We start from the raw sequence: 13,548 nt of genomic DNA on the forward strand, positions 1-13,548 counted from the left end.
GTTAAAACTAGCAAAGCAAGCTTCATTTTACAAAATCAAAATTCATACATTACATCAACAATGTCAAAATGTTGAAAAAGCCATCAAGAAAACAATGTCATTAACAATTCCTATGAAAACAATAAAATAGTCAACAATAAATTCAACCAAAGAGGTAAATGGGCTATATTTTATAAAGTATGAAAGAAAGGAATTGAAAATAACAAAAATAAAAACAAAGATACTCCATGTTCATGTACTGGAAAAATTAATAATCATTAATATATATATATATATATATATATATATATATATATATATATATAATACTGCACAAAGCAATGCAAAGACTCAGAAAATGTTTATTTGAATTCCAAACTCCATTTTCCCCTTAAATGACTTAAAATTCATATACGACTACAAGTAAGTATGTACATATCAAGAAATCTTTATAAAAAGAACTAGAGCCATTACAGACGTCTTCAAAGTATACACAAAGCTATAGGCATCTAAATAGCCTGGCACATAATAGAACAAAGTTGGGAGCCAGAGACTAAATCAGTGTACTTATCAATCAGTTGACTTTCTACAGAGATGTGAAAAGCAAGCAAGGGGAAAGGACACCCTCTTCAGTAAATAGTGCTGGGGAAGCACAATATTAATATACAGAATAAAATTACTCTTTTCCTCATTTCACAACATATATGGGGAACAGCTGAAAGATCTAAAAGTATGAAATGATTAGAAGAGAAAACAAACAGAATATTCACCAAATTGATTTTCATTTCAATGAGGCTGAACTAGAGTTTGAATCCAGACAGGAGGACAAAAGGCAAATAATCCCTGGGCCCTTACTCTGTTACCCACTAAAGCACATGCCCATCCTCGTATTCTCTCATCAATTTTGTCATACAATACTAGGTCAGGCCACAAGGACAGAATGTTTTCTGCTGCTCATGACTAAACCAAACTAACTTTAGTGGGCTTTGAGGGGGGTTATGTAAGTGACAAAGATAGAAAAGAGTGAATTCTATCAAAGAAGAACACAAATAATTCCCACAGATTCACTTGCTTTTAGTTGACTTAAGAATATCCATTTTGAGGTCACAAAACTAAGCCATACATTATAAGCATCCTCTCGGCATTGATAACATTTCTGACATGCACTATGACATTTGCTTAGGCTCTTTTGCAGACTTTTGCTAGAAACATTGAGTCAATTAGCACCTGCACATATCTGATGGGTGATTTAAATAAGATCAGAGGCTTGGCATGTCGACATTCATATTGTATCTGTTTCATTTGCTCTCTAAGCTTTCGAGTCAGACTCTTCATCTCCAAATATTGATAAGTGGATATTTTGAGAAATGATTTACTCATAAGTATAGCACAGGTTTACCTTGACCTGTTCTGCCTGTTGGAGTATATGGATGTTTACTCTATCCAGCTCCTCTCCTTTGTCAGTAGCTTAAGAAACTAAAAATTTCAGCTTAATCATAAGGTTCAAATCAAGCAATAAGACCAGAACACTGTTGTAAATTGATGACATCAGCAACCAGAGAGACTTGACATTTCCTGGGTGATGGCATGACTCAATAGCCCATCAAGCACAAAGCCAAGATGTTTGTGCACACATTGGAAAAAAAATCTTTGGATGATATGCCCATGACTAATGGACAATCACCAAACATTGCTCTATGCTCCCAAAAATAAGTCAACAAAAGCCAACTGATTTATTTATAAGACCTCTGGGCAGGGCTGTCTCCCTTTGGCTTCAGTTGGCAACATCAGTTGATATCCACCATGCAAGTAGTTTGCTTGTCTTATCTATGATAAGAGTCTTGGTCTCATGGCTTCTTGACATAGCATCCAATTTTCTGGAACCATCACGGGAACTGTGCAAAGGTTTATATTTACTCAGATATAAAATACTAAAACTGCTTCCTCCATATTGAAAATGGACGTAATTTACTGAAAGCAGCATTATTATTAAATTCAAGAGGAAATACAGGCACTAAGTAAATAAAGGGATATAAACTAAAGTTAACCGCAATGGTCTAAATAATAAAGAACTACATGACAACAGGTAAGCAGGAATCAATTTTAAAAAATAAGTCCATGCAAGAATGCTTCTCTGAGGAAGGCTCATTTGAACCAAATTGGCATTAATTGATGTAACGCTAAATAAATGTTGGGAGGGTAATCAAGTTCCAAGTAAAGGGATATCCGAGTTCAGAAACTCTGACCTAGGAGTGAACCCAGTGAAGGGGAATGGACATGATTCTCGGGGATTGTTAAAGCATGTTGTGCAGAACATACTGTAGCCTAACAGAGAACTCCCAACTGACCTAGGGTGGACAAGTCACTGGCATGCTCTGGCTGGATCCAGAGCTCCTAAGTTAGAATTTTAGCTCTCAGATTACTGTGAGTACAACAGTATTCCCACTTCACAACGAAGACAGCAATACGATCTTCCTGACAAGTTTTTATTCATCATCTAATGATGTTTGAGGCAAGGATAGATTCCTTATGTGATGACAGTCGGTCCTCTGAGATGATAGGACACCATGTCTTGATGTTTCCATAACGACAAAATCATATAATGATTCATTTCTTACAAAATTTCCTACTGTTAATCAATGCATAATAAATGCAAAGAATGTGATCGATAAATGCAATATAACAGTGTCTTGGGAGAGAAAGCATTGTGGAGGCCTTACCTACTGCTGTTACTGTCATAATGGGGACGAATGAGGAGGGATGGGAAAGAAGTACAGGAGAGGAAACTGGAAAGAAGAAGAGGGCAGGAGAAAGTGAGGAGGACAGGAGGAAAGAAGAAGAAGAGAAGTAGGGAGGAAGAGGATAAGGAAGTGGAGAGAAGCAGGAGAAGAATCATGTTTAGCAGAGATTCAAGCTAATTGACACTGGCTGTCCAAATACCAGTGTGGGTTCTCTGTGAGACTTTGTTCACCTCTGACTATGAAAGAATCAGTAAAATCCTTCCACCTCCAGCACAGTAAGAACATAGCACTGCATCAAAAAGGAGCTGGCTTCACAGGCTGGATGGTTTAGGCATGTAGACTTCATAATTTCCCCAGGGATGTATGTGCCATGGTGGAAATCAGTAAACTAGTCAAAAATATATTACTTGGCTAAAGGGAATACCCTATACCAAAACTAAACAACAACAACAAAAACCTAAGAGCATGCTTTTACTTCAAAAGCATCCGAAGTAAAAGCAACAGCTTCAAAGACATTCGCCACCACTTCTGAAAATTTTACTATTAGCTGAAATTTTTAAAAAAGCATAATTCTGGAACTTCTGAATGTCATGAAGATATAAGGCTGTACAGGAGCTGTGTATGGCTAGTTTTCACTCCTGAGCTTTGACACAAAGCCACATTCTTTCTTTGCCTAATATCAAAGGGAGGGGACATGTGTGATGGAGTGAAAGCCAGACTGTGGGAACTCCAGTATCCAAGTTGCACTCTCTAGAGCAACCTGCTTTCATATGACATCTGTCTTGTTGACATCACTGTGCCTCTCTGGGGGAGAGTTGGATCCACTTGATTTCCTAAAGTAATATGGTCCTAATTTTTACTGGGCACACATAAGTAAGGTAATGAATCAAAGACATTGCATTAAAAAACGAGAGTGCCTTTTGAGCTTGATCTTTCGGGAAACAAAAATACCTAGAAGGATAGTATAACTTGTCTGCTTATTGTGCATACATTTATGTCTATAGAAACCCAGATAATTCCTAGGGCAGGCACACAACTTTATGAACCACGTTCTAGCATCACAGGGAATACACTGCTGGAATTTCCCAAAGTGGAATGTTCCCCACTACGAATGGCACCTACAGCTGGGTACATGTAGATTCAGAGGGCCCAAAGACACAGTGCCTTATCCACAAGAGGCTTTCAAAACAAGAAAACAAAACAAAACAAACCACAAAAAACAATCTGAAATAATACTTTGGTCCCTGAAGGTTTTTTTTTCAACACTTACCAATTAAAGTTTCTAAAATAAAGTTATCAGTAGCCAGCCCTAACTAACTGAAGGCTTAGGACACCAATGCTGTGTCTACTACTATACTCACAAGGTGTTGATGATAACATGTAAACTGAGGCAAGGAAGGGTAATGAGGAGTTCAAGGTCACTTAGTTAAGTTGGACAGAACCAGGCACTTGTTTCTGGAGTCTTGGTCTTTGACTGTTCTCACTTGTCACAGAGGTCATTTCTCTGAAACCTCCTGCTAAATCTCTGGACACAGGCTCTAAGAGCTCTGACAAATTCCCTCAATTTCTTTCTAGGTCCCTTTGCTAACTACGGTATAACTTATGTAGGCTTTCCCCTATATGTCAGGGTGTACTCCCCAGGGGATGATCGGGTCTTATGCTTGGGGCTTTGGAGACTCCCATTGTGGGTACAAGGACAGAGCAGGGAGTTCTGATGTAATGGAAAGCCACTGAGGGACCCTCCTCCCTTTCCAAATGGAGGGAGTTTGAACTATTGCCCTGGACACCAGTACCAGATGTGCCTCATAGAGGATATTTTCTCCCAGAAGGGAGAAACGTTCCCAGGTGGTCCTTTCCTTGACCCCTAAGACCTTGAGTCTCTCCCTGAACCCCTCTTCAACACTGAACACCGCCTTTCTTCCCATTCAGAGCAGATGTCCAAGCATCATTGCATTGTGTATCAATAGTGCCTCATACACATCCAATTTCGAGGAACTAGAAAGTTGAGATCCAGCAGACACTGTAAGATAATGGACAGCAACTGTGGCAGAGAAATTGTCCCTGTTGGATGAGGCATGGAGGTAATATACAGATATGACATCTTAGTACTTGCATGTAGATATTTGGACTTCGAAGACCAACTATCTATCAACTACATACACCAACTTAATCCATCCTTGGCTCTCCAGGCTCTTTCCTAATGACTATTCTACATATAGAGAGATACACTAAAGCCACGGCACAGGGTTTGAATAAGTTAGTTTAACCCACATCTGGCAACTCCTAGCCCCTCTGTGCCTAGAGGTTTTCAGACACTGTTGGTAAATAGGTGGACAAGGAGGTGGGTGTCAATAATTTATTAAGGATTTGCCCTCAGGGCAGTCACAACAGCAGTGAGAAGTTGGATGGAAAGTAAGAAAAAAAAAAGTGCCTGCTACATTCTACAGGCTTTTGGCATGTGCTTCATGACACATTTCTATCTTCTTCTAGAGGCAGGGTAGCTGAGCTTCCAAGCTCCTGTGTTCATAACTACTGTCCCATGGCAGATCTTGTATTGGGGAAGCAAGGTCATGAGACTCAAATTTCCTAGAAAGATAGATTCTTAGGACAAATTCTGTTCTGCATGTGGTTTTCCAAACCAAAGACATGGCTTCTAGTGATAGAAAATAAGCTTCACTACAGCAGATGTGGTGTAGAAGTAGGAACAATTGCGTGTGGGAAGGATCGAGGCTGCTTTTACAAATCGCATAAGGTGAGGGTCATCCATGTTTACAGGGATGAACACCGTGAATAGCCTGGTCATGGAGACAAAATGGACAGGCTGAGACAAAATGGAATACTGGAAAGAAAGGGACTGGCATCCAAATTGGAATGGGCCCCGGGAAGCAGGGGTGGCTGTCAATCAAAGCAGGCATAGTGGCAGATGATGTGCTGAACTGAAGCAGGCTCTAAACCCAGGCAGTTTTAAGATGGCATCTGAAGAACAAACCACAGTGAAATGCTGACTTAACACAAAGGAAGCCGAGTCCCTGGGCAGCTGACAGAGCAGGCTCTCACAGTGTTTAGGGGCAGAGATAAGGAAGACCCACCCCCCCCACACTACCACCAGCCCACCCCCCACCTGCCACCTCCAGCTATTGTCATCTGCAAACTGTCTATGTAACTTGGCTGCAGCTGAATAGATGGTATGGTAATGGATTGTAATACCTCTTTGAATTTCCAGGGCTTAAAGTAAAGCAGGCAATTTGTCAACCCTGAGCTGGCTGTACTCAGACCCTAGCTTGATCAGAGCCTGAGAGATGGAGTGTTTTACCTGCTTGGCATTCTCCAGGAAAACAGGCATATTTGATATTTAGGTGCACTTTAATGGACCATGAAAAGAAATTAGATTGATTCATTTGAGGAATAAATCGTCTCTCCCCGCCCCTACACGGTGAAGCTCTTAAGTGCTTCCACTTAGTGGAAATGGAAATTACCTCTCAAAACATTAGGAAAACTAATCACGGCAAATTTTATACATTTCCACAATTTACTCTGCTATCTTTCCATTTGCTTTGATGAGCAGACAGTAGCAGATGCCTGCTCTTAACCAAATCATTTCCCACAGCCTCAATACACTTCGATAGGCACCTCTCTACCATGTCTGCCCTAATTGATCAGTCCCTGGGGAAATGGCTTTGTGCTCTTCTTTACCTTTGAGGGAGGAGGAAGAAACAAGAGAAATTACTAAACAGACGTATCCGTAACATCTCTCCCTTGTCATGGGCTTACTAACTGAGACGCTAAACTCAGAAGAAGAGACAGAGAGATGCTTTGAAACCTAGTAATTGGATTCTTAAAATGTCTTATATATAGACTCCGCGTTTCCTGGAATACTTCCGTTTTCACATGTCAATTTATCTCCATCTGAGCCTCTCTTTTGTTTAGGTTTCCTGCTTTCTACAATGCAGCTGACTAGTTCGTTGGACACAGAAAAACACTGTTGTGATCTTGTAGATTCAGGTTATATTTTAGAGAGATAACCTGTGACTAGTAGCTCTTTCTACACACACATGTGTGTGTGCACACATGCATACACACAAACGCACGCACTCACATGTGTGTAAGTTTATTTGTATAGTTGTGGTGTTTAATCTTGGTTGTCAGTGTAACTAGATCTGGGATAACATAAGTAAAGTAAGTGTCTCTGGGAGGAGCTGTGACGCACTCTTCCTGGAAGGACTAACTGAGAGGGCGGAGATCACTCTTGGTGTCAGCCCATATGTAAAAAGTTATCAGAGGAAAACCAGTTGTTTTTGCCTTGTGACCTCCCTCTATGGAATTAAGTGCATTCACTGTGTGGCTGTCCCTACTGTTGTCATCTGCCACTGACATTGGATACCAGATTGTTTGACCTAACAAAGTGGACTCAAGACTCTTCTGGTCTCCTCTTGGCCTTCGGTGCCATGCATACTGGGACTGCTGAAGCATCATCCAATGTTGTGGACTAGGCAGCTACCAAGTTCTCAGGCTTTCTAGTGTTCAGAAACCCACTGTTGAACTACCCAGCATGCATCATGCAAATCATTCTAATACGTCTCCTTCGCATTGCATATTCATGCTATTGCACTATGCTGCTAAAACCACGACAATTACAAAAGGCATTTAAATGTATACAAAACTATAAAATATGTATACAAATCAATTAAGAATATGTACATGCCATGTCCTACCAAGAGTAGTGAAATTAGTATTTCTTTACAGGAGTGAGGAGACCAGTGAGATTTCCAAGAGTCCCCATTACATGAGAAAAAAGAATGGCTTCCATGGTGCGTTTGATCCCCTTTGTGCTTAGTTAGCTTCACAAGGGCAAGGCACACCATGCTTTTTGGTCTTATTATGGAAGGGATAAGATGGGACAGCACATCCTGGCACTTACATGGCACATCTTAAGGAAATCATGATAACCTACCTGTCATAAGGGATGTCCCCATCACAACTACTCCTGTCAAACCTTTGCTTCTCTTCACCTACATAAATTGCAGTTCTCACTGTCTCACACTTGGCTCAGCTCTGCCTTGGGAACACTTGGGTTGGCTCCATTCATGAGCTTCCATCAAACCCATGGTAAGATTCTTCATTGATAACAGACTGAAATATGCCTAGCCATTTTTTTATTATGTGTCAATCATGGTGTAGCAGGCCTACTACCAAGCTCTCAAATCCACAGCTACCTGACTTGCAGGTTGAAGATTTTGAGTTGGGTGAAAATGGGATTTTTTTAGTATGGGTGACTTCAGGGGCTGATAATAATACAAACTGCCTTTCAAATAGCCATATTCCTTCATCTAATGATTTCTCAGTTTTAACTACATCAAAAGTAGAATAGAAATAAAGCATAAGGACTCTTTATCCTCTTTTAGGCTTTCGAACGCCTGAGGGTTGCCCTAGACAGGCCCCTTCTCTGTTCCTATTCTGATCCTGTTCTGGTGACAACTGAGACCCTGATGCTAGGGCCGGACTTCTCAGTGTCCCTACATTCACACAGAGGTGTCCCACTTTTTTTTTACCCTACAGTCGTGCCTTTGAGCATGTCTAATATGGTTACACTTGTCACCTGATCAAGTACCTGTCACTTCTCTGACACTTGGATCCTTTAAAATGCCCAAGGGAAGGATCGTTCCTACCCAGTGCAAGCTCAGAGCTTGTCATGATCCACTCAAGGAGATGGGCAGCTAACCCAGATGAGAAGAAATCACTACTTTCCAGGAAAAATATCTCCTCAAAATCCTTTTTAAAAAGTATTATGACAGGTAGTGCAGGGATGAAGGGACGCACAGGTTATGCACATGGAATACAGGAAGTAACCATGAAAGCATCTCTTGCAAACTTCTATGTGACATTGTTTTGTACCTACAGAATCTGCATCAAAGCCATCTGAGCCATCGAAAGATGCCTCTGTGTAACTCTAAAGAACCAACATGCCTGAAGATGAGAGAATAAGAGTAATGCAGTAGAGACAGAGTTTGCAGACCCAAGTTCTGGGAGGGGTCTGAGTGTTAGATTGCTGAACACACTGTGCACTTGAACAGCACTAGGTTCATGTGGTGGAGGTATTTCCCATCATCTCCCTGTGCTTTTCAGACAAAACGTCTCTCCATCATGTGGCGCACATCAAGCCTTTTCTCTTTAATTTCCCAGTTCTTATCAACACACTAGATCTAATCTATCCAGACATGAAGAATCAAGGTTCTATTCAGGTCCCAGTGATTGAAGGGCATACTGTGGCCTCTGCCTGATCATCCACACCCTCATCTTGGGTCAGTTTCTTGACCTTCCAGGGCCCACTCTGAGTCTTTGTCTCCACCAAGCTGCCCTGTTCCTGCTTAGGTATTTGCTCCAGCAAGGGTTACTCTCCTCCCTTTTATTTCCTGAGATGTCTGGGAGACCACCTGATGTGAACACCTGTGGCCAAGATTCTGCACAAAGGAAAATATTGTTAGACAAACACCTACACTAGGTACCATAGCCACACAGCGTAGTGAACAATGAATCACTCTAAGCTTTCTCTGAACCCAGCTACTTTCTCTCTTCTTCACAGAATTCTGGTTCATATCACAAACCTATAAGGTACGTATCACCACTGATTCTAACTTATAGGTAAGGAGTTAGAAATAAAACTGCCTAAATAACTTCTGAGTTCACATGGCTTGGCAGTGGGGAAGAAAGATTGGAATATGACCACTTCAGTGCCCATGACATTCTGTCCTGCTGAGTTCTGGATCCCTAGGCCCTTAAGTAAGCTATGTCTATGACCACATTAAAAAAAAACAAATTAAGTAAACTACATTGACAAGTCAATTAATGAGTGCTAAAGATATCATTGATCGTGCTTTGACATTCCTGAAGATGTTTTAGTTCCCTCATACTCTTCTTCCAAAGCATTTACATTTACTATTTTCTATGCAGAAATACCTTTAAGTGATAGAAAGTATGTTTAGATGATTGTCTGTAACCACGGCTGTCAGCGTGCACTTAACACAGGGCTTCAAGGGAGTACATTACAGGAAGGGATAGGGTGCATTTCTTTTCTGGGTAAAATGGACAGCCTATGTCTGGTTTGACCAGTGGGATACTGAAAAATATCTCTTTATCAGCTCCACACATATCTAGGAAGCAATAAAGAATCCTCTTTGTCTCCTGGCGATGGAGCCACCATGTACAGTTTGATACTCCAACTAGATGCAGATACTCCAACTAGTTTGCTACTCCAACTAGATGCAGAACGTAGCTATCCCTTAAGCAGTGAACTGAGGGATCAGTCCTGTGAGTGAAGAAGTCTTGAGTGTCCCATCCCATCAGTGTCCCATCCCTGTCCCTCAGGTAACACTAGTGCATCCCTTAGGCGGGCAAGTGCAGTCCACTTTTTAAAAAAATCGAGCAGCATAAGCCATTGTTTTAAACATCAAGTTTGGAATGATTCGCAATATCGGCATCCAGAGGAATGTGTCAACACTACAAAATTCACCTTGAAGGAAAATTAAAAGTGCACTCTATCACTCACCCGTGAAACCACCTGATTATAAATTACTGCTAGCATGTTTGGCACTCTTTTCTACATAGCACTTGCTTGCAGAACTCAAGAGCACAAGAACTGCGTCACAATCATCCCTCTGCCAAACAAACCAGAAGGGAAAAAGAGCTTTAACCTAAAATTGCACTGCTTGTTGGTTTTCTTTGTCTTCACAGCATCATTTCAATCTCATCTCAATGAGTTCCTCCTCTGTGGACTCCAAATGCTCCTGTATGTCCAGGAGCCTCCATCCCTCCCAGCTGGGACTGCCTGCATCAGAGAAGGCACATCAATGACAGGAGCAGGGTGCATGCTGCTAAGAATCTCAGACAGGAGAGAGACTAAGTCCACACTGCTCTGCAGATAGCTCTCGTCAGCTGTCTCACATACCCACCTGTCCCCCTGAATTTAGCTTCGACTCTAAGAATGAGAGCTTGGCTCATAATGCTGACTCATGACCTCTCACAGAACAGATTCCTGGACCCTTATTTCATGACAGTTCCTATGACAACACACTTGTATTTATCATCTCTATAAAACATATTTGTTGTAAATCATCTCTGCAAAGAAAAGAAGAAGAAGAAAAAGAAGAAGAAGAAGAAGAAGAAGAAGAAGAAGAAGAAGAAGAAGAAGAAGAAGAAGGCCATGAAGGTGAATTTCTGTCTTCCTATTTCAAGTGAAGAGATAACGTCAAAGTGCTAATCATTTACCTTGGATCATACAGTCAGTTTACCCAAAGCAGGGCCCAAAATATACTGCTGCCTTAGTGGATGCCATGGACCTTAAAGGCAGGGAAGGAACGAAGACAGTACACGAAGGGAAAGAGGGAAACGGTTCCTAAATTACACTGAATCTATACTGGCGTGGGGTAAAGATTGAGAGAGTAGAAATCCTCCTTTCCACATCTAAGATGAATGATTTACTCCCAACACAGGGGAATGGACAAGAGGAATATCTTAACATGCTGACTTAACTGATAATCGAGGCCTGCTCAGCTCAGACTTGCAAAGAGGCAGCTGGCCAGCTCAAATTTTCTCTTTAGACCTTGAATTAGAGGAAAAACCACAAGCTTTCACTCTCTGTCTACACTTCTCACTTGTGAGGTCTCAGTTGCACAGGAACTGACTCCCCATGAGGGTGGCACCCATTGCCAGCTGGTTTTGTAGAGAGTGGTTGGGACCAGCGCTCTCCTACATCTTTTTTGTGACCACCAGGGTCACTCTTACCTAATGGTGACCAGGCGCATTGCGGTTTTCTTTTTGTCCCCTCCCTTTCTCTTCCTCTGCCCGGACTTTCTAGAATATGTGGTTCTGCTAGATTTGCTCCTGAATCACTCTGTACTTCTGCTAGATAGTCTTTCGCATGTATTTCCTGTTTGGGAGAGTCTGTATTTCTCATACAGCCCTAGCAGACTGGTTCCTTAATAGCCTTCAGTTCCCGTTTAGCTTTCCAGCATCAAAATTAGGACCTGGGCTCTGTTTAATAGTCTTTTTACACTGGGTGTGAAGGGTTCTCTAACACGCTTGAGCATAGCAAACATGGCACTGACAGGCTTTGCCCCTTTCCCCTTTCCCTCTCCTTTGCTAATCACCATTACATTACATTCCTAAAGCGAGCCCCCAAAGACTATTCCCTGATTTGGCCACTGACTCATTGAGACAGAGCACCAAGGTCCAACAATCGAAATGCATTATTTGGCCATACTGGCTAACCTGTCCAATCAAGACTTACCAACTCACCCTAGCACAGACGTTCCCTTTTTTCTTCCTTAAAAATCCACTCTTGCAAAAAAGCACTTGCTGTTGCTGCTTGCTGTCTGTCTCTGCCTAAACCATAGGCAGCACCCGCCCCCCCTTGCTGCTTGCTCTCCTGGGTAATAAATCTCCTTTGGGCTGAGAATTTGGTATCCAGATATGTCCTGTACAGACTCTGAGAAGTTGCTGTCCTTTGCAGAGTGATGACATTCAGGCCCATCGTTGTGCCTAGAATGTGCTTGCACAACTGCTCACTTGCTTGGTCTCTTGAACTCATAGCAAAAGGCTTCTCCTTACCTGTCTGCTGGGTCCTGTCTCTCATCTGTTTCATCCAGGATGTGACTTGTTTTTCTAGACCTCACTGGTCCAATAGTTGACAGTGAGTGCTGCACTGTGTTCTGGTAGACCATGTCACACAAGAACACATGATGAGTTACCCCTGAGGCAGAAGCCCTTTTTTTTTTTTTTTGACTCACCTGACTGCCCAACGATGGAAGCACTCAGTCTGTGAGGGATCCTTGAGGACACTTTCAAGGTCATTCGGATCTGGTAATACCTAAGAAAAGAGCAGAGACCAGGCCATGACTATATGACTTCTTAATGTACCTTCTAATTAATTATGGAAAGTCATAAGAAACCAATGAAGGTCCTAGATACCATGCAGTTATCTGGAAGCAAAAAAGATTGCATTTTTTTGGAGCAGTTGAAGGATAAGGGATAAGATACAGAGGAAGGCAAGAAATTGCATCACTTGAGATCACATAAGACTTAGGAAGACTGGAAGTGTTGGCAATACAGAAAAATCACAAATGAGTCATGTGAAAATAGAATGCAAACTTTTTGCTGTTGGTTTTGTGTTTGTTTGTTTTCTTAGTCTAGAAAAACCAACTGTCATGGAAAGGGAGCACAATATAGAACTAAAAGTCTGTGTATCAATTGACTTATTGACTTGTAAAATACAAATATTTGCTTGTGAGTGAGCACCCCTTTTCTGCACAGCTCCTTGAGGCATGTAGAAGCTGGGCTGTCATTTCTATATATATCAATAACCACTTTTCCTAGTGTATTTGTCTTACAAGATTTTTGTCCTAATTTGATAGTCCTATGCAGGCTGCAGTGCTCTCAGTAACTTCTCCTGCCTGCCCTCTACCCCGACCCAGCCTTGGTGCTTTGCTACTAATGAACTTTACACTTGCAAGGACTTAGGAATCATTTCTGGCATAATTGTCCTCTCCTTCCACACACTGCAAACCCATAGTGAAGTAAAATGTAAATAAGTCAAGGTGAGATGTAAGTAAATATACCATGAACCAAATCAGTGTCCTGAGGTTCATTGCGCTCCTAGCTGAGAAGTCTTGTACCACTATGTCAGTGGCATCGTGAATAGTGACAAAGCAAGATATTTCTGGTGAAGGCCTTGGGTGTAATTTTGATGCGTACATGATGAAAAGGGATATGTAGTTCTTAACGCGCTGGCTCTGACTACATGACTGAAGTCTGGGTGACAGTTTTGAGCAGGCTA

At 41.6% G+C, this 13,548-nt stretch overlaps 1 protein-coding gene across 4 annotated transcripts in view; it reads right to left on the bottom strand.

Moving 5' to 3' along the window:
- The window catches only part of FAM135B (family with sequence similarity 135 member B), a 286,049-nt gene that overhangs the window by 125,262 nt on the left and 147,239 nt on the right, over positions 1-13,548 (bottom strand). For all 4 annotated transcript variants that reach the window (XR_014783479.1, XM_084803028.1, XM_084803029.1 and 1 more), the window contains exon 3: positions 12,503-12,582. Coding sequence is in view for 3 of the 4 variants with exons in the window: in XM_084803028.1 (XP_084659154.1) it covers positions 12,503-12,582 (80 nt within the window). In the remaining variant the exon portion in view is untranslated. The remainder of the gene's footprint in view (positions 1-12,502; positions 12,583-13,548) is intronic.

This window comes from Acomys minous (assembly GCF_964271855.1).
Source record: "Acomys minous genome assembly, chromosome: 12".
Taxonomy (NCBI): Eukaryota; Metazoa; Chordata; class Mammalia; order Rodentia; family Muridae; genus Acomys; species Acomys minous.